At 33.3% G+C, this 22,738-nt stretch overlaps 1 protein-coding gene across 1 annotated transcript; it reads right to left on the bottom strand.

The window, feature by feature from the left end:
• Positions 1-17,546: 17,546 nt before the first annotated feature.
• Positions 17,547-18,506, bottom strand: LOC136071150 (DExH-box ATP-dependent RNA helicase DExH18, mitochondrial-like). Its single transcript, XM_065782115.1, has one exon. The coding sequence runs from the start codon at positions 18,504-18,506 to the stop codon at positions 17,547-17,549; it is 960 nt and encodes a 319-aa protein (XP_065638187.1).
• Positions 18,507-22,738: the final 4,232 nt, after the last annotated feature.

Below are 22,738 nucleotides of genomic sequence, written 5' to 3'. Positions count from 1 at the left end.
TTTTAGAAACTCGAGATGCTAGTTTCCTTTTTTCTTCCGCGCGTTGCCTAACTTACTACATACTTATGCCATACGCTGTTACCCTGCCCATTCTCCCTCGGGAGTTGGTTAACTTGATTTAGCCAATAAAAACTGGTTTTTTTTTTTTTTTTGCCGAATATTCAATTTTTGCAAAAAATAATATTAAAAGCTATTGTCTAAAGTGAGTGAAGTCGAGTTTTAAGCATAGGGGCGCTCACGTGTATCATGTGACATTTTAAAATAAAATATCTCACTTGAACTCAAGTTTAGTAAACTTAAGAGAGGCAAGAACGATTTTAAATTTTTTATGAAACTCAAGTTTCATGTAGAAAATTTCCATTTAAAATGCCACATTAGATGGTTCACTTTAGTGTCCATTAGCTTGAAATTCAAGTTTAGTTACTCGAGTTTCAAAAGAAGCTACATAACTAAATAGCTTCAACAGAGGTTTTTAATAATATTTTGTGCAAAAAATGAATATTTGGAGAAATAGGCCATAAAAATGTAAGGGTACATTCTTTTATGATAACGATAATCTATTCAGGTTTGGCTTGGATCCCGTGGGAATTGAACCTAATAGGATTTGAATGCGTGTTCAAAATTAATAACTTCTATTTGTATGTATTGTGTCCCTGCCAGACTCTGGTACATTGGTGAAGATTTACCCGATCAATCAATTAATTCTAACTCTTTCAGCTTTTGATGTGAAATTATTATCACATAAAAATGATTATACACTAGGATATAGATATTACAAATTTTATTATATAGGTCTTACAAATTGACATGATACCAATCATATTAAATTAATTCAAACACTTTTTTATTATATTGTTTGAGTGACATCAATTGTATTCTTGTCACATCAGTTTATAAGTTTTTTGTGGTGAAATTTGCACTAACTTTGTGATTTGGTTGGATTTTGTTATTATTATTTTTTTTGAAAGTGCTAAAATTACAACAATTTTACTATAAAAAAATCTTTATGAAATGATGTGGCGATGGATGTGATTTGTGACACTTCAACAAGATAATAAATTAATATTTGAATTACTTATTGTAACCGGAAACGCCTCAATTTGTAAGGTTTATCTTTATCTAAATATATATATATATATATATATATAATGTTGGATATATTTCAATAATTTACTTTTGTGATTGTCCAAAATGAATAACATACAGATCTAATACATGCAATAACACAAATAGATGTGATAGACAAATGCAATAAATAAATATTGTATATACTATATAAGAAGAAATCTGCAAATAATTAAAAACTCACAGACTAAATGCGTGAAGGATGAATGATTCAAATCAAGTCTTGTGTTTGACACAATATCCTCAAAGCAGATTTCGCCCCTCACACAATCTGTGGTGCTTTGAGACTCACAAATGTCTGCCTCCTAGGATAAAATGATTTACAGCACGGAGAAGAAGCACACAAGGTCCGTGCTCTGCGAACTACTCTATATCTCTTTCTCTCTCTTTGACTCAAATGAATGCACACAAATTTTCTCTCTGGAAGAGTTTTTCTATAAAAAAAAAAAATTGTTTCTCATGAATGATGGACTATGAACTATACGTTACTAAACAGACACTCACTGTTTCAGAAAATAATTGCTATATACAGACTTACTAACTCAAGAAATAAAATAATAAAATATTATTATTAATAGGATAAGTGGACCCAGTCCACACATGCCTAAAGCCCAAATCAATATCCAACCCAAAACTCATATTTTCTATCATTTCCTATGTGGGACTCAAGGATTTTCACCACTCCAAATCATGTTCAAGTGGTCACATTAGGAGTCAATTTCTTATTCACTCCATACTATTTTTCCAACAATCCCCCACATGAATGGAAATTGATAAAACACAAAGCAAATGATGATGCAGACACAGAGAGAGTAGAAGAAAAGTTACTGTATCGGGAGAGGTGGCTCTTGGCTTCGAACCTTCCTTTGTGAAAGACTATCGGATATACTAGCTAATCAGTGAACACAATATTTTTGAACTGTTAGCCGTTTGTGTATACCAAGACAATGGAATTCACACAGCTCATTTTCGAACATATTTCGTTCTTATAGTTGTGTTCATTTCGGCCCTAAACATATTCTGGTAAATTCATGAAGTGCTTTAGAGAATTCAGCCTTGAAACTTTCATGGAAGTGGCCCACTTCACACTCATATAGGTGACTCTTATTAAGAGTATCCTGCTATACCCCACTTGGTTTTCCAAGATATAAGAATCATTAAAAGCAAAGCTTACCCTAAACATCGCTTACAGGCATCACTATTTCACCATAGGAACAGGTGGGAGATGTTATCTCCATAGTGATAAAACTAATCTCCACAATTCAGTTGTCCCTTTGAACCTAGATCTTGGGATCTCCAGTCAACTAGGTTGGGTTGCCATCTCAGAGACTTTTATGTCATAGACTTTAACCCCATTCCCCTCGATGAGCAGTTTACTTGCTCGCCACTCAAAAAATTAATTACGGATCCGTTTTATAATTTGGAATCACTTCCATTTGAGAGCAACTGCCTCATGGTATTATGTCTCCAACAAATATGTCGAGACCAACCATAACTCTGTGCCCTACCAATATATACAAATAGGAGGCACAAGTATCCAACAATGTACGTCTGTTTAGATTTATTGATTTCCCAAAAAATACATATGCTCTTTGCATAAGGTGTTCTCACTAGACTGTTGTCACATTTCTCATGTGATTGAGACAAGACAAGTCCATTAGATATATTAGAAATTTTCATTTCTTGTATCACATCTACAACACTTACACGAGCATATCCCACAACGACATAGCCTCTTGTGATATATTTCACATCACACACTAGTCACATTAAATCTAAACTCATTTGACATTATCTCATTGTCAAATTTCTCATGTCATTGGATTGAAACTTGCTTCAATCTATACAAAGATTTAACAAGTTTAAGCACTTTGTTTCCTTGTACAAGAACCATAAACCCCTATGGTTTATTGTGTATCAAGAAAACTCACATTTTCCTTTTATTTGTAGCCTTCTAAAACAATTCTCGCATTGTAATAGTCAATAATTCCTTCAACTCTCAAATTCTTAGGTGCTAGATTCACCAATTACTATGCATAGATTTCCAAGATGGATTTATTGCACTATTGACAATTATTTTTTCAAGAAGGCATCTCTCAAGATACCGCTTCTTTGAGGCTTTAAGTTCATCTTCTAACATTTAAAATGGAAAATTTAGACCAAACGAATATGACGTTTGTCCTTTTACTACGCTTAGGCTCAACCTCTCTTCCATCAACTCTTGATCATGAGAGATACTAAACATAGCCTCAAACTTTCTTTTAAGAAAATTTGACACTTGAAATATATTCTCAATAATTTTCATGCACATAAGAATAATAGATTCATAAATTAGAAAGCACTATGCACTACTGTTATGACTATAACCAATGAAAACACAATTAATAGTTCTTTATCATTTAGGAATAGGAACCACCACCTTCATCAAACACACTCACATTTAAAGAATTTATAGAAAGGCAATCACTCTTTCCATAATTCACAATGTGTCTTAGTGGTTTCTTTTAAGGCATCTCAATGAACAAATAATTGGTGGAAATAATAGCTTCCCCCCACAAATTCTACGATAATCAAGAACTTATTACATTCATTGAGTCATTTCTCAACTTCATTCTTATAATGAATGAATATCTCTAATGCCTCACCCTTGCTTACTTAATAAGTACTCATAACAGACTCTTGTGCATTCCAAATTTTAGACAACTCAAATATATCAACTAAGGCATGTAACATATATTTCATTCAAAGAAATATTACAAAACATATATTGGGATTAAACACATTAATATCCAATCAAGTTCACACATGCCCAAAAAATATATGTACATGTATGTAATTAAATAAGATTATACGTGCTGAAATACAATAATCATGTGTCCTCCATATCAATACATAAAATTGTATCTTAAACTTTATAAATAAATAACACCTCTAGCCTAAGGGTGAATGATCTGTCTCTAACTAAGAGCGAAACACCATAATTAAAGCCCCATTAGTGTGCAATTCGTCCCACTCTTTTTCAAGTTTGATGCTATCAAAAATTGGACTTATGTCCCCACTTTTGAAATTATCACAAATAGCTCTTATAATGCTATTTTAATTATCAATTAGAGGATCGCTTGATGAATTAGAAAAGGCTAAACCAAAAACTAAAAGATGGTAGCCACGCCCAAATTGAGTGCAATTAAATGGATTCAAAAAATTTGTCTCCAGTGAAATTTCCAATTTCCTTTATTCATCAATCCCATACACCATTGCACATAAAAGGCCAAGGACATGTTATTAGCATTAAAGACATGTTTAATTGCCATTTACATCTACCCTTGATATTAAATAAATATCATATTATCAGATATTAGTACTACTGCCAGTATTAAAGTTCACATTACAATGCAAACTTTCATAACATGTGCATTGTATACGGTATACCCAAATACACAACTAATACATTAACAAATGATATCAACCATAGTGTCCATATGACCATTTATGTATTACTCATAGATTACATGCCATGAACTAGTGCTATTACAATCTTGCACAGATATCAGTGGTCAAACATTAACTTGGTTATTATAGCTCTTCCATTTAATATTTTAGTATTTGTTTCTCTTTCCTCTTTGTACCTGACTCTCACCTCACTCTCTTTTTCTCATTTCATCAGATCAACTCTCTTAGGCTCACAGCTCTCTCTTTCTCTCGTCTCATAAATCTTTCTTCCTCTAGAGTTAATCAGTGCTCAGTGCTCAGGCCAGAGGTGTCGATCTAGTTGCTTAGGGCATCAATCTCGTTGTTTGATCAGTGGGTTTGATCGGGTTTCTCGTTGATCGTTGGGTTTCCTCCTCTCTCTCTTCCTCTAGCTTCCATTTGGGTTGAATGGGGTTGATTAGTGCTCAGTGCACAGGCTGGAGGCGTCGATCTTGTTGCTCAGGGCGTTGATCTCGTTGTTTGATCGGGTTTCTCATTGATCGTTGAGTTTCTTCCTCTCTCTCGTTGATCGTTGATCATTGTTTGTTTTGATCCAATTTTTATTCTTTGTTTGATTAGTGGGTTTTGTGATTTTATACGGCTGGGTTGATGATGGTGGCTGTGTGGGTTGTGTTGGGTCTGTGAGAGAGATGATAGTGTTAAAGAAATGAATATTTTATTGAATAAATGTGTAGAATAGATAAATTAATTTAGGTGTTTTGTAAAAGTGTGTGTGTAAAATAGAAAAAGTATGTTTTTTCTTGTAAAGTAGAAGAAAATTTTGCACTAACTTATGTGAATGCTTTTACAATCTTCCCAGGATTTAATGCTTCCTCTTTTAGGCCATTGCGAACATAATAAATAATTCTTACACAGTAGAACGAATCATGCTTGTGTAAAATTACAGTCAACCAAAAAGCACCTATAATAGTTAAATAATTATAGTTCAATCGGCTAAACTTCAAATATAACAGTTATATATAAAAACATATATATAAGCCACCTTTGCAGAAAGTATTAGCACAGTATGTAACTGTACTTCTGCAATATTGTTATTACGCTACACGTATCTGGCAATCATAGAATTTCACACAACAAAAAATTTTAACTGAATACATTGTTACACCGAAACCCAATCACAACACTACAGCAATTATACACCGAAGTCCAATTACAACACTACAACAGTAATAGGAATCTTACCGACGCAATAGCCGTCACCATAATCAACATTAGCACTTACCTCGATTGACACAAATCGTAAAATGCAATACAACAAACCACCAAAAAACAAGTTAATGATGGCAGTGTAGTTCGACACATTATTTACAAAACTTTTCATAGAATCACAAAATAGATTAAGAAAATAAAATCTGTTTTAAGATTGTTGGATATATTTTAATAATTTACTTTTGTGATTGACCAAAATGAATAAGAAACAGATCTAAATACAAGCACTAACACAAATAGATGTTATAGACAAAAGCAATAAATAAATATTGTATATACTATATAAGAAGAAGTTCGCAAATAATTAAAAACTCACAGACCAAATGCGCGAAGGATGAATAATTCAGATCAAGTCTTGTGTTTGACACAATCTCCTTAAAACAGATTTCGCCCCTCACACAATCTGTGGTGCTTTGAGACTCACGGACGTCTACCTCACAGGATAAAATGATCTACAGCACGGAGAAGAAGCACCTAAGGTCCGTGCATTACGAACTACTCTACGTCTCTTTCTCTTTTTGACTCAAATAAATGCACAAAAATTTTCTCTCTGGAAGAGTTTTTCTAAAAAAAATTTGTTTCTCATGAATGAGAGACTATGGATTATACGTTACTGATCAAATACTCATTGTTTCAGAAAATAACTACTGTATACAAACTTACTGACTCAAGAAATAAAATAATAAAATATTATTATTAATTAGATAAGTAGGCCCAGTCCACACATGCCTAAAGCCCAACTCAATATCCAAACCCAAAGCTCATATTTTCTATCATTTCCTATGTGGGACTCAAGGATTCTCACTACTTCAAATCATGTTCAAGTGGCCACATTAGGAATCAATTACTTATTCACTCCATACTATTTTCTCAACATATAATTGTAAGGTTTATAATTTTATATAGTAAAATGTGTAGTATTTTAGTATTACTCAATTTTTTTTTGGCCTTCTTATTAGGAGTGACAGGAAAAAAATGTATAACTCACATGATTATTTAAATAAATAAATAAAACCACTTATTGCCTCCCCCAGGCCTGCCTTGCTTATTCAATAATAAAATGTTACTACTCAAGATATTATGTTGTTTATTCTTGATAATTGTTACAAAGTGGTGGAGGGTGATTCGGATCTTGGTTTTGAGAGTTCAAATTTGGAATAATGAAATGATTATAAGAAAAAACTATAATGAATTAATGATGAAGGCCGACAAGGCTAGGGCCCCATTTCTAGCAATGTATTACAAAATCCTAGTCTTCTTCAATCAGATTCTTAAAACCAATCAGAAACTTCCAAGCACCAAACGATTCAATCCCAAACTCATCCATGTGCTACGAGGGACAACATCGTTTCTACAGTAATTAATACCAGAGGCATGAATGGTGGAGTACCAAACTGACTTTGCTTTCTCCCTTTGTGTCCTCTTTGTTTTCTGCTGGTTGCTCACTTTCCGCAATACTTCTTACTTCTGTACTTTTCTGGAACTCAATGCCACTGCTTGGCTTCAACATATTTCCCATATGTATACTACTTATTATCAATACATTTTTTTACAGAATTCAGTTAAAAAAAAAAAAAAAAACTTATAAATTAAGATAATGTGAAATATTTTCTAATTCACATTACAAGTAATGTGACTGTAATTACAGCAAACCAAACGCCCTTAAATTTCAACATCTTTTTTTCTCTGAGGGCAACCTGTTAAGCACCTTAGAGCATTTGCATCAGCTGTGGTATAAATGTGTAAAATACACATTTTGATCACTTTTACACATTTTGAACCAAAAAACACTCCACATCAATCATTTTAAAATCATGTAAACTTGTGGAAATTTATCAACGAGCTACAGTACCCGTGTAAATTTACACGGGCACTGTAGCTCATGTATTTAATTTTTTAATAATTTTTTCTCCCTCCTCCCTAACTGACTCTCATCTCCTACCTCTCTTCCCCAACATCCAGCGTGCCAGAATCAACTGAAAATGAACCCAAACAAACCCACACACAAACACACCCACACACAAACAAACCCAAACGGACAGAGATATCGGTGCTTATCGGAACGATCTGGGTCGCCGGAGCTCGTGGGTCGGCCGGTGAAGCGTGGAGTGTGGATCGGCCGGTGAAGAAAGGATCTAGATCGCCGGAGCTCGTGGGTCTTGCTTGATCGGAGCTCGTGGGTATGAGTCTTGCCTGATCGGAGCTAGGGAGATCGGTGCTTGTGGATCGGAGCTAGGAAGATCGGAGCTGTGGATCGGTGCTTGTGATCGGAGCTGTGGATCGGAGCCTGATCGGAGCTAAGGAGATCGGTGCAGCTGTGGATCGGAGCTTGTGATTGGAGCTGTGGATCGAATAGAGCTTGTGATCGGAGATGGGTATAGAGAGATAGACCGAGAGGGAGACCGAGAGAGAGAGATGGGTATAGAGAAATAGAATCAGAAAAAATGGAAAGAGAGAAAGAGAGAGAGAGAGAGAGAGACAGAGCGTGTATAAAAGGGTAGTTGAGAAATAATAAAATAATTGAAAAAATTGATTATTTAAATAAAAGAGGGGATAGAATAGATGAACTGATGTGGGTATATTGTAAAGGTGAATGTGTAAAATAGAAAAAGTAGGTTTTTATGTGTAAAATAGACACAAATTTTACATGAGCTGATGTGAATGCTCTTAGAAGTTGCAACTTCCATTAGAAGAAGAGCTTTTGGTCACCATATTGATAATTTGGTAAACTATCAGACTCAGTATGGCATACACAGACAATTCTAGCTCTTGAATTTACATTTTTAAGTGCCTAATTGGGTTGCCAAACCAGTCTAGCCAAAAATTCCGTAGATGATGGAGGTTTAAATCTTCAAATCAAATGCAACAACCAGTCAACATTTACTTCAAAATGACGCAGCAGTATCTTCTATTGAGTTGACACTTTTTATTGGTACTTTTTTTTTTAGAGAGTTTTAATCTATGGCGTCTGCTCCTGATGATAGCTTTTTATCATTAAATCAAGATATCAATCAGTTTTTGGTGTAGGCGGGGATTAAACCCCAGATCTCTTATACAACCATCAGAGACTTTACTAGTTGGGTTAATTGAAATCTACTTTTTATTGGTACTTTAGTCTATTAATATAGATATCCGCGTATTCATTATTATCCATTACTCTTATTTTTCCATTATTATTTGCTAATTAATTACTCTCTCGCCATCAAGAGTCTTGTAATTTAATTGATTGACATTTCTTAGTGTCTGACATATAGGATTTATATCCTATCCTCCAATTATCAAATAAAAAAACAAAAAAAAAAACTCTCTTAATCCTAAAATTATTGGTCATCTACTCCATTTTTGGATATTCTAAAATATTAAATATAGTTATTTAAAAAAATTGAACAAAAAATCTAATTTATGATTTACTTTATTTTAAAAAGACAATACCATGATCCAACTAGAATTTTAATAAAGGTAGACCAATAACCATATAACTCAACTAATTCACACTTCTTGGTATTTTTAATAAAAATATTGAAGATTCAAATCTCCCTTCTCACATTGTAACTATCGAATTATCAAAAATAATGATGATAGCTTTAGAAATTTTTACATTTTTTAACTAAAAGATAGTTGATAAAATGGTGTCTTATTTTTTAAAGTTGTATTTTCAAAACACTTCTAACAATATGGGCAACAGGTAATAATTAATACTGTTAAGACATTATACTCGAATAATGGTGTATAGTTTGAGACTCACTCTCATTTGTGGTAAGGAAAAAAGAAAACCATAAATATATTTAATATTTATCAAAGAATGTTTTTATGCAAATTTTTTTTTTTATAAAAAAAAAGTCAAGTTTCTACATAAATATTATGAAATTGTAGATGCAAATGAATGAATTTTTGAGAGCAGAATATTTTAATTTAAAAATTTTATTTATTTACAACTCATAAATCATAGGAATAATCAAATATTTATTATTGATTTATTTTATTTTATATGGCACGATATTTGTGTCATTAGAACACCCAGGAAACAGGATTTGGATCCGGTGTAATACCTAGGATATTGCAAAAGGTGCAATTACACCACACCTTCTCACATTAATTTTTATCACTTTCATTTTTTAACTTTAAAGTTCTGTTTGGATACCGCTTATTTGCTGAAAACTAAAAACTAATTGCTAAAAATTAAAAACTTATTGCTGAAAACACTGTAACAAAATATTTTTTGAAAGACCAAAACATTGTTCACATGTTTTGTGCAAGTTGGCTAGTCCATGAACAGTGCCATAAGACCAGCCAAACGCAAATGCAAACGCTGAAACTGCAGTACGCAAACGCATACTAAGAGGCCGTTTGGATTCTACTGAAAGTGGCGTTTGCGTTTTTTGTTCTGCGTTTTGCTTTTTTTTTTCTTTTTTTTTTTTTAGGCGTGTGTGGGAGTGCGGTTACTGTGCGGCTACTATTCAATGAACAATAGACGCACTTGTTGACTTTTTATCCATGAACAGTGCATTCGTACACTATTTAGAGACCCACAACTTTCACTTTTTAGCAACTTTTTCATTAAAAATGGGTCCCACGGTGCTATTTACACATTTAAAAATTATTTTGTTTCAGTATTTTCAGTTTTCAGTTTTCAGCTGTATCCAAACGGACCCTAAGTGCGTTTGGGTTAGGATTAAAAATTAAAATTATTTCACTATTCAGCCTATTTTTGCTACTATTCATGAGCCCCACTGTACTTTTTGGCACTATTCATGGGTCTCACTGTACTATTTCAACTAACTTTTACATTTACATATGATACTTTTAACAATTATTTTTTAGTTTCAGTAAAATAAACAATATCCAAACACACCCTAACTTTTTCAACTTTTTTTTAATTTTTTTATTTAATGGTTGAGATTAAAATTTGTTTTTTGAACTTTCAATCTCAACCATGTATTATTGCACCAGGCGCAATAACTAGGGTAATAATCCCATGAAACACGGGGTTGTCTAAACTAAAGTCAGAGTCATAACAGCAAGTCAGACAACAAAACGTGGCAGCAGGGCATGACACTTCTTACTAACAAAAACGGCCAGATGTGAGTTGAATTGAGTTCCCCTTTCCGTTTTTTTGAACAGCTGGTGAAGGAATCAGCATCATCAATATCTATCATCCCACTTCACAAAAACACAGACAGAGAGAGAAAACAGAAAATGTAAGAATCTTCTCACGCAAGAAGGAATCATCTAGGAGAGCCTAGAGAGAAAAAAAAAATGGGTCGAAACGGAGAAGGAGAGAGTCTAGCAAGAACATCTTCATCTTCGAGCGCCATCAACAGCAACACCAACAACACGATACTTAGAACGAGACCGGACTCCTTTTTGATAGTCATAGTCTGCAGGTGCTTTAGCGTCATAACCGCTCTCACTGCCATTCTCTGCATTACCGTCAACGTCCTCTCCGCTATTCGATCCTTCAAGGACGGATCTGATGTACTCTCTCACTCTTTGTCACTCGCTTTTTTATATGTTTGTGTGTATGTGAGTCATGTAGATGTAGATGTAGATGCAGTAGTAGTACGGTGCGTTTTACTACTTTTGTTGGTCTCGCTCTTCGTCCTCGACGATGCCGATGCTTTACCCATTGCTGCGAGTAATTTTAAAGAAAAAATAAATAAAAAGCGTTAAGAACTTTCTCCTTGTCAAACTCCTCGTATTTGACTTGCACACCTAATCCATACAAGACAAGACGCACTAATGCAAGTAAACTATACATATTCCCACCACTTGTTTTCTTTTATCAATCTCCGTTGTTTTCCCAACATTTTTATGGGAAGAAATGTTATTTTATCAATATTTTCATAATAAATTTTAAATAAATAAGTAAATATGAAAAAAAAAAAATTAGTGGTAAGTTTTATTTCCAAGTGTTAAAAAATATTGTGGATACAATACTTTTTTTTTATTAACTATTGAATTAACAAGTTTTTTATTAATTCTTGTATTTATTCATCATTAACTTCACTTTTTACTTACTATTAATAATCTATAGTATCGTAGATTTCTTTTTTAAACTATCAAACTCTAGCAAAATATATATTTTTTTTCAAAATCTAAAACTAGCTTATAATCCTTGGGTATACATGTGTTGATGGCAAAGAGGTAGGTTACTTTCCTATTCTCTGCCCCTTCCCAACCTGATTTTTAGGCGAGTCTTTTATCCCAACTCGATTTTTAGGCGAGTCATTTAGGACCTGTTTAGTCTTGGGAGTTTTCATCACTTATCACTAGGATGACAATTTTGCCCTGCCCCGCCCCGCCCCGCTTAACCCGCTCCTCCCCTGCTTCGCCTCGGGCAGGTTTTCCCTGCCCACAAAGGTGATGGAGCGAGGATGGGGCAAGATTTTAGCCCTGCACCACGGGGCGGGGCGGGGATGGGTTTAGACTTTTTAAACCCTCCCCCGCCTTGCCCGAGTTGCTAAAGGTTATAATTATAAATTTTTCATACCCTAAAACCCTACTATTTAAATAACATATCAATATTAGTTTATTTTATTTTACCCAATGTGGTTCTCTGCCTTTATTTTGTTATGTGTTATACTATGAGTTTTTTTTTTTTTTTTTTTTTTTTTTTTTTTTTTTTGTGATTGTCTTGTTAAACGCTTGGATATATTATTCAATTTTTTCTAAAAATTGATTTGATTTGATAGAATAAATTTAGTTATAATTTCAAGTATATTTTTATTAATGAAATAGGTTTCATTAAAAAAATTGTACTACTTGTAGAGTAAATTAACAAAAAGTAGAGTTTTATAGGGTGGGGCGGGGCTCTGCGGGGTCCCAAGGGGCGGGGATGGGGCAAGGCAAAACCATGCGAGGCGGGGATGAAGATCTCATCCTTCGGCTCCGCCCCGCCCTATTGCCATCCCTACTCATCACTTACTTTTCTTGGGTCCCACATCAATTGTGTTGTTTGGTTAAGTTTTCATTATCAATTTTCATCACTCATAACTCAAAAAATTGAGTTAGAGTGATAAAAAATGATTTTTTTGGGGATGTTTTTGGGCTATGAATTATGAGTTATGGTGGCATTTTTGTAAATTTAATCACATGTGTGGGACCCAGCTAGAGTCTTGTCTCATCAACTCAAACCACTCTAACACATGCTCTCTCTTTCTCTCCTAATCTCCTTCTCTTCTTATATTTTTCTCTTCTCTTCAAATGCACTGCTCTTTCTCCTCACCGATCCTCCACAGCTTCTCCACAAACCACCACTCGCCACTACCCAAGCTATAACAAGCCACCAATCCTCCCTCTCTCTTTTATTTTATTTTTATTTATTTATTAGATTTCCCCCCTTTTTTTGGGCTAAAAGTTCCTCCTTTATAATTGTTCATGGGTTTAGCTTTGAGGATTTGAAAAATGGAATTTGGTTTTGGATTTGGTGTTTCAAAAGAAAAGATTTTCATTTTGGGTAATTGTTTTGGATTTGGAGATTTGGTTGATTTAGATTGGAGGATTTGAAAAATGGAATTTGATTTAGGTTTGATGTTTCAAAAGAAAATTTTTTTGCTTTGTGTAATTGTTGTGGATTTGGAGATTTGGTTGATTTAGATTGGAGGGTTTAAAAAAGTATTCCATAAGCCACAAGCATTCCTTCCTTTTGCTTTCATTTCTTTTTTGCTCTTTGCTATTTGCTTGACATTTTTAGAGAGAAAAATGAAAAAAGAGCAGAGAAAGAGAAAATATCACGGAGGTAAAGGCTACAAAGCATTGTTAACGTTCTGAAAAAAGAAAAAGAAAAAAGAAACAGACATGTGGACTCCACCTTTTTCAGTTGAAGTTGAGTTTTTAAGCTGAAAACCTAAAGCCAATTTTTGAGCCAAATACATTGCTATTTGAGTCATGAGAAAAATAGAAAATAAGATATGAGATATGAGTTAAAATTTTGAGTTATGGAAATTGATTTTTGGGACTTGAGTTTTGAGTGATGTTAAAACAAAAAATGCCCTTACTTCGCTAAACTGCCACTATCCTTGTAGGCACCTATGCCTCATCTCATTTAATTTTTTATTTTATGATTTATTTAAATTTGATTTAAAATATTTCATATATTAAACCAAAATTCATAAAACTTTAAAATTTAAGTTCTAACTATTAGATAAATATTATAGAGTGAATAAGAAATTGACGTTTAATATGTTCACTTGAAGATGTTATTAAAAGTGATGAAAATCCAGAGTTCCACATTAAAAACGAAAGAGATATTATATGAGTTTATATGCTCATGGGCCAGACATTGAGTTGGACTTTGGCATATGTGGACTGGTCCCTCTTGTCCAAATAATAATTTTTTATTTTTTTATTTTTTGAGTCAGTTAGTCTATGCACAGTAGTTTTTCATTGAATAATATATCTATTCACTAATGTATATAAATTCATAGTCCCTCATTCATAAAAAACTACTTTTAAAAAACTTTCCTAGAGAGAAAAGATTTTTGTGCATTCGTTTGAGTCAAAGAGAGAGAAAGAGACATAGAGTAGTTCGTAGAGCACGGACCTTGTGTGCTTTTTCTCTGTGCTGTAGATCATTTTATCTCGGGAGGCAGAAGCCTGTAAATCTCAAAGCACCACAGATTGTGTGAGGGGCGAAATCTGCTTTAGGGAGATTGTATTAAACACAAGACTTTATCTGAATCATCCATCCTTCATGCATTTGGTCTGTGAGTTTTTAATTATTAGCAGGTTTCTTCTTATATATATAGTATCTATTCATTGTTTTTTCCTATCACATCTATTTGTGTTATTGCTTATATTTAGATCTATATGTTATTCTTTTTGCTTAATCACAAAGTAAATTGTTGAAATATATTCAATGCTAACATTATCAAACCTTCTAAAAGCATAACACTACACTAATTTACATATTAAAAAAATATAAAACAATTTTGAATTCAAAAAAAAAATATATATATATATAGAAAGCTGAAGTGGAAATGGACGGTTTGGGACATCTGAAGCAGTAGGACAAAACCGGTAATGCTGGGAAATCAAATGGTCATATAATGTCCATAAAAAGAATGGTTGGATAGTAGAACCTTTAGCCTAGTAGAAGAAGAAGGGTATGCCTTAAGTTTATAAATTCGAAAAAGGGACATGGTTGTTGTTGAACTAATAATATATTCACATTAAAATGAAGAAACGCAAAACCTGGAAGGGAGGATAGGGAGAAAAGAATTGAAATGAAGCTCCGTCTCCGAGTGAGGATCTCCGGTGCGCTTCTCACCTGACGGTATAAGCGTTGACGCTTCAGCATCAATGGTTTCTCTATTGGTTTCCAAGTAGAGCCTGAGATTGAAGGTTTTAGGGATTTTGATTTTGTGGCAACAGAGATAATGATGGTGTTTGGCTACAGGTTTTTGCTATCCATGGTGTTATTGTATTATTGAATTTATATTTTTATGTTTAATATTTAAATTTTTTATTATTTTAAAATGTTGTATTGTTATGGAGAACCCAATAATAACATATAGTCAATGGACTATCCTCTGTTCTAATTACATATCCTGTTTATGTTCTATTTGTTGTTGTTGTTTGCTTAAGGTTTGTTGTTGTTTGCTTTTTTCTTTTTCTTTTTTGTTGTTGTTGGTTTTGCATAGAGGGTGGCAGAGGCCTTAAATTTGAGAGGTTGTAAGGGAAATTTACAAGGAGCTAATAAGTGAAACAAAGTGAAAGCAGACGTGGAAAATGGACGGTTTGGGACATCTGAAGCAGTAGGACAAAACTGATAATGCTGGGAAATCAAAGGGTCATATAATAGTCCATAAAAAGAATGGTTGGATAGCAAAACCCTTAGCCTAGTAGAAGAAGAAGGGCATGCCTTAAGTTTATAAATTCGAAACAGGGACATGGCTGTTGTTGAACTAAAAATATATTCACATTAAAATGAAGAAACGCAAAACATGGAAGGGAGGATAGGGAGAAAAGAATTGAAATTATATTTTTATGTTTAATATTTAAATTTTTTATTATTTTAAAATGTTGTATTGTTATGTTTGAATTGTTATATATATATATATATATTTAAATTCAGAATTGTTTTATATTTTTTTAATATGTAAATTAGTGTAGTGTTATGCTTTTAGAAGGTTTTATAATGTTAGCGTTGAATATATTTCAACAATTTACTTTGTAATTAAGCAAAAAGAACATGTAGATCTAAATATAAGCAATAACACAAATAGATATGATAGACAAAAACAATGAATAGATACTATATATATTAAAAACTCACGGACCAAATGCGTGAAAGATATATGATTCAGATCAAGTCTTGTGTTTAATACAATCTCCCTAAAGCATATTTCACCCCTCACACAATTTGTGGTGCTTTGAGATTCACAGACGTCTGCCTCCCGAGATAAAATGATATACAGCACAGAGAAAAAGCAAACAAGGTCCGTGCTCTATGAACTATTCTATGTCTCTTTCTCTCTCTTTGACTCAAATGAATGCACAAAAATCTTTTCTCTCTAGGAAAGCTTTTTAGAATTAATTTTTGTAAATTAGGGACTATGAATTTATATACGTTAGTGAACAGATATATTGTTCAATGAAAAACTATTGTGCATAGACTAACTGACTCAAAAAATAAAATAATAAAATATTATTATTTGGACAAGAGGGCCTAACCCACATATGCCAAAGCCCAACGCAATGTCTGGCCCATGAACATATAAACTCATATAATATCTCTTTCATTTTTAATGTGGAACTTGAGNATATATATATATATATAACAATTCAAACATAACAATACGACATTTTAAAATAATAAAAAATTTAAATATTAAACATAAAAATATAAATTCAATAACACAATAACACATGGATAGCAAAAACCTGTAGCCAAACACCATTATCATCTCTGTTGCCCAAATCAAAATCAAAATCAAAATCCTAAAACCTTCAATCTTAGACTCTACTAGGAAACCAATAGAGAAACCATTGATGCTGAAGCCGTAAACGCTTATACCGTCAGGTGAGAAGCGCACCGGAGATCCTCACTCGAAGGCGGAGCTTCATTTCAATTCTTTTCTCCCATCCTCCCTTCCAGGTTTTGCGTTTCTTCATTTTAATGTGAATATATTATTAGTTCAACAACAGCATGTCCCTTTTCGAATTTATAAACTTAAGGCATACCCTTCTTCTTCTACTAGGCTAAGGGTTCTACTATCCAACATTCTTTTTATGGACTATTATATGACCTTTGATTTCCCAGCATTATCGGGTTTGACCTACTGTTTTAGATGTTCCAAATTGTCCATATTTCACTACTGCTTTCAGCTTGTTTCACTTAAAAAAAATTAAACACTTTCCTTAAGAGTGACAAAAAGTTGTACAAGTCCACAAATCTTAATCCAATAATCTAAACTGACATAATTGCCCCCAATTTGCTAATTTTAAGACACAAAGGAGCCAAAAAATACAACGAAAGGAAGGAAAACTATGTACAAAAAAGAACATCAAATCCTGAAAGTATTTTATTGAAATTTAATAATTTATAACCATACAAGGTGAAGCGCCAGGATTATATGGACATAGAACCATAGGGCAGATTGAAACCACAACAAATACTGCTTATTAGATAAGAACCTTTAAAATTGTGCCTTGTAAAACAATATAAATATATTAAAATGAAAACTCTGTCAATTCAAGAAGAACCTGAACAAAATTACCACTTAGAGATACTTCTCACATAATTTGATAAGTGATCTTGGCCTCTCATAACCATCTTCCTTTTGTTGAGGCTTCAATTTCCCAACCTGCCTTGATTCTAGTTTCCAATTGGCTTTGGTTAAAGACTGACCTAACAAGTCAGCAATGTCCGTTGCCATTGCCTCAGCCTTCTTCACATATGGAAAAGTTTCCTCCTTGAAGTGGTTTGATAACCACATATACATAGACAACACTTGATGCGTAGTCTCAAGATCCAAGAGCTCTGAATCATTTCGAGCAGAACCCTTTGGCATGCCCATTGCAATATTGACAGGTACATTCTGACTGTATGTTGAAGCAAACCTAAGAAGATGGTACATTACTTTTAGGTCCCTTATATTAACTAGGGCAAAACAAAAGTTAAAACGATCTTCAAGAGATAATCCCTGTACCTTCTCCAACAAATTAGCGGCCTTCTTTATGTGATCGTGTCGACACATAAAGTATGACCCATCTAGATGGCAATTTTCACCAAAATTTTCAAGTAGATGGTAGAATGTAACATTGGGCAGTTGCCCAGCAAATAATTCAACCTGTTCAAAGAATGGAAAGAGACCAACTTTCCTTACTTCTACAAAAGGTTGCTTCAAACACTCAATCAAGTAGTCTAAATCTTCTAAATGCAAGGTTGTTGTGAGTCCATCTGGATAGCGGCTTCCTCTTCGGCTAGCTCTTCCAACAATTTGTTTCACTTGTGATGTCGGAACTAGAACAATCTTGTCTCCATTGTATTTCGAAAGGCTATAAAAAATAACCCTTCTAATATTAAGATTCAAACCCATTCCAACAACGTCACTAGCAACAAGCACATCAAATTCATTATCTTGATCATTGAAGAAGGTAGCTTGCTGTCTACAAGTTTCTGGTGGCAAAGCACCATAAATTACACAACAGTGATGATTGGTGTGTTTCTCAATTGCCATTTTAACCTCAAATATCTCTCTCCTTGAAAAAGCAACCACGCAATCCCCAGTACCAATTTTTTAAGATCTCCCGACAAGGTCTTGGCTTCAACCACCAATGGCTTAAACCTGTCATAATGTTGTTCATGCAGCTGATCCCTAGTTTCTGCACAGACCTTCGAAAATGTTGTATTGTTATGTTTGAATTGTTATATATATATATATATATTTAAATTCAGAATTGTTTTATATTTTTTTAATATGTAAATTAGTGTAGTGTTATGCTTTTAGAAGGTTTTATAATGTTAGCGTTGAATATATTTCAACAATTTACTTTGTAATTAAGCAAAAAGAACATGTAGATCTAAATATAAGCAATAACACAAATAGATATGATAGACAAAAACAATGAATAGATACTATATATATTAAAAACTCACGGACCAAATGCGTGAAAGATATATGATTCAGATCAAGTCTTGTGTTTAATACAATCTCCCTAAAGCATATTTCACCCCTCACACAATTTGTGGTGCTTTGAGATTCACAGACGTCTGCCTCCCGAGATAAAATGATATACAGCACAGAGAAAAAGCAAACAAGGTCCGTGCTCTATGAACTATTCTATGTCTCTTTCTCTCTCTTTGACTCAAATGAATGCACAAAAATCTTTTCTCTCTAGGAAAGCTTTTTAGAATTAATTTTTGTAAATTAGGGACTATGAATTTATATACGTTAGTGAACAGATATATTGTTCAATGAAAAACTATTGTGCATAGACTAACTGACTCAAAAAATAAAATAATAAAATATTATTATTTGGACAAGAGGGCCTAACCCACATATGCCAAAGCCCAACGCAATGTCTGGCCCATGAACATATAAACTCATATAATATCTCTTTCATTTTTAATGTGGAACTTGAGATTTTCATCATTTTTAATAACATCTTCAAGTGAACATCTTGGTGGGAAAATGAACATGAATATCTCCATTATTAGGGAAGAGTGGTGTTATTGTTGAGATACTGTTAGCATTGCGCTTTTTCATCTATCAGTATGGGCTTCTATATCATTTAAACATTACCAAGAAAACCAAAAGTTTTCGAGTATATACTACGTTTTCCTTCAACAATAATATCAAAAAGAGTACTCATCAAAAATGTGTGTGTATATATATATATATATATAGAGAGAGAGAGAGAGAGAGAGAGAGAGAGAGAGATGGGTTCAAGTATGAAATGTATTAAATAAGGGATAATAAATGAGATCAATTAGAATATTACCATTAATGAGTCTTTTTTTGACCGTTGGATCTACTTAAATCCAATGGTTTAAAAACGGTGTAACTCTTTAGAGTTATATCAGATGTAACTTGAACTCATCTCTAAAAGTTAATATAAAATATGTCTTTTTCTTTCTCTTAAATTCCAAAACAAAATACACATTTCAAACACCTAAAATCAATCACAACATTTACAAAACTCACAAGTCTACAATGTCCGGCCTTAACATCAAAATCATAATTGCCGATGTCATTCAATATAAAATGTAAGTCCCCTTCCTTGGTTGTAGCAACTCATACGAGTTAAGATTAGATGAGACAACAATGTTGGAGTTAAGTAGATGTCATCGAAAGATTGAAAGTAAATGACATTGTTTTTGGTTTGTGTGTATTTGGCATGGGATGGTATAAAGGGCTATGAGTAGGTATATGTAAGGAGTAGAAGTGTAAGAGGTGAAAATGGTGAATTGAAATGCAAAGAGTTTTGTGTGTATGTGTGAGAAAGGAAAAAGTCTTGAAACATTGAATGAAAAGAAACAAAGAATATTTATTTTTAAAATTAGAAAAGTCTTAAAACACTTGATCAAATGAAATTTGATGTGACACTTGAGAATGTTTTAATTCTCTTTACAAAGAATGCGCCACCTATCAGAATCTCGTGATTTTCCACATAAGACTATATATATATATATATATTTAAGGAAGAATTACACTTTACTATCCTAAGCTATACTACGTATTACACTTTGTACCCTAAACTATGACCTTTGTTACACTTTGCATCCCAACGTTAAGTTTGATGTTAACTTAGATGAAAATTCAAAGTTTAGGGTGCAAAGTATAATAAGGAATATAGTTTAGGGTGGTGAAATATAATTTTTTTATTTGTTTTTAATGGATTGAGAAGCGGGGTAATTAGGTCTCTTTTCACATAGTGCCATATTCTTTCATCCAAATTATCACCAAACTTAATGTCGGGGTGCAAAGGGTAACAAAAGTCATAATTTTGCATCATAAACTATGACTTTTAGGATGCAAAATGTGCATTCAAAGAGTTTATGATGCTTTACTCCCAAAAAAAAAAAAAAAAAAGAGTTTATGATGCAAAGTGTAACATAGGGTATAATTTAAAGTGGTAAAGTGTAATTTTCCCTATATTCAACCGATCTAGTATAAGCTGACGTCACAATCTATCTACATTAAAATTACATTTTGAAAGTACATTTTAATTTGAAAATATTGTAAAATTTCGTTTTAAAAAATTATCAAGTGAAGCTTTTTAATTTGGATTCACATTAGTGGTCCCCTTGTAAATGCTTAACTAGAATCATTGCAAAACAAAATTCGGGATTTTTTGTTGTTGAAAATAACCATAAAAGCCAAACTATTTTGATAATTAGCATAGTTTTGAAACTATTTGGGTATCTAACAACTCAAGACCAAAAGACTCGATTTTGGAGTTATAAATCGAGGACCATAAACTCTATTTCAACATCATGTTTCAGCTGAGGTGGACACTTGGTCCACGTAGGCACCGAACTCGAGTCAAACGGACTCGAGTTCTGTCAAATAGAAATTGAGTATGTGGGACTCGTTTTAATTTTGTTCGTTTTCCTTCAAGAACCAGATAAACTTTCTTGTTCTTCCAAGCCCCAAAAACCCATGAACAAAACCAAATACAAAACCCAAAACAAATCAAACCCACTCTCCACTCTCCACTCCATTAACAGATACTGATATTTTAATTTTGGTACCCAACAATTCTGAAATACCATCTACTAACAACGACAAAGCATACCCAGAGATCAAAACACAGAGATGAACAACGAAGAAGAAAGAAGCAACAATGCAAAACCCAGCAAACCAAAGAAGCAATAACAAAGCAACCCAGGCGCCAATTCTGGCCAAACCCAGGTGGCGAAAGTTTCAGGCAACGAAAATCGGATTGAACTTAATGTGAGTGTGGTTTCTCGCCGCTGCTCCAGTGAAGGAGAAGAACACGTTGGAGTGGAGAGTGGAGAGTGGATTTGATTTGTTTTGGGTTTTGTATTTGGTTTTGTTCATGGGTTTTTGGGGGCTTGGAAGTGGAGAGTGGGACGACATCTGGAGAAAGTAAAAAAAGGAAAGGAAGAACAAGAAAGCCCAGTTCTTGAAGCAAAACTAAATCGAGTCCATAAGACTTGATTTCTAGATAACAGAACTCGAGTCTGGGTGACTCGAGTTCTATGTTTACGTGGAAAAATTTCCACGTCAGCTACACATCTCATGAAAATCGAGTTTTAAACTCGATTTACTACAATGAAATCAAGTCTAAAAGACTCGAGTTGTTAGATATCTAAATAGTTTCAAAACTGCGCTAATTAACTAACAAAATGGTTTGGCTTTTATAGTTATTTTCAAAAAAAAAAAAAAAAACCCAATTCGGAAGGGCATCTATCAAATGTTATAAAGTTTGCACGTGTGACCTCACACAACAATGCTGCTAATTGCTAATCAATTAAATGCCTAGACTAGAGTCACTAGTGACTAGGCATCTTTGAAATTACAAGCATCCGTGGGGCAAACTGGCATGACATCATAAGTTGTATCACTAAATTATCCTCCTGGTGTTACAAATTGTGAACCTTCTTGATGGGTAAAATGGATATTTTGTTCAATATTGCAATGGAGAAGAATCTAGTCTACTGAATTCGTCATGTCCATAGCCTTATTGTTTATCTTGTCAGAGCATTCACATTCGACTGCAAAATGCCAAATATATGACAAATTTAGCACTAAAGCCCAAAAACCTCAACACCTGGACTTGTAAAAACCAATTATTGCAAAAAAATTTATAATAGTGCTACAATATAATTCTAAAGGTAAAATTATACTGCAGCTCAATTCTAAAAAAAAAAAAACTAATATTTTATTTACTTACTTTATCAATTCCTCTTTCTCTCTCACCAAGTTTTTGAGTTTTGGGTTTT

This window comes from Quercus suber, unplaced genomic scaffold (genome assembly GCF_002906115.3).
Source record: "Quercus suber isolate HL8 unplaced genomic scaffold, Cork oak 2.0 scaffold_290, whole genome shotgun sequence".
Taxonomy (NCBI): Eukaryota; Viridiplantae; Streptophyta; class Magnoliopsida; order Fagales; family Fagaceae; genus Quercus; species Quercus suber.
Note: the sequence above shows the minus strand (reverse complement) of the source record. Positions and strands in the feature narration are given on the sequence as shown.

Bases quoted from the DNA above. Each gene is read 5' to 3' on its own strand.
- LOC136071150 (XM_065782115.1), bottom strand. From the start codon at position 18,506: ATGGCAATTGAGAAACACACCAATCATCACTGTTGTGTAATTTATGGT.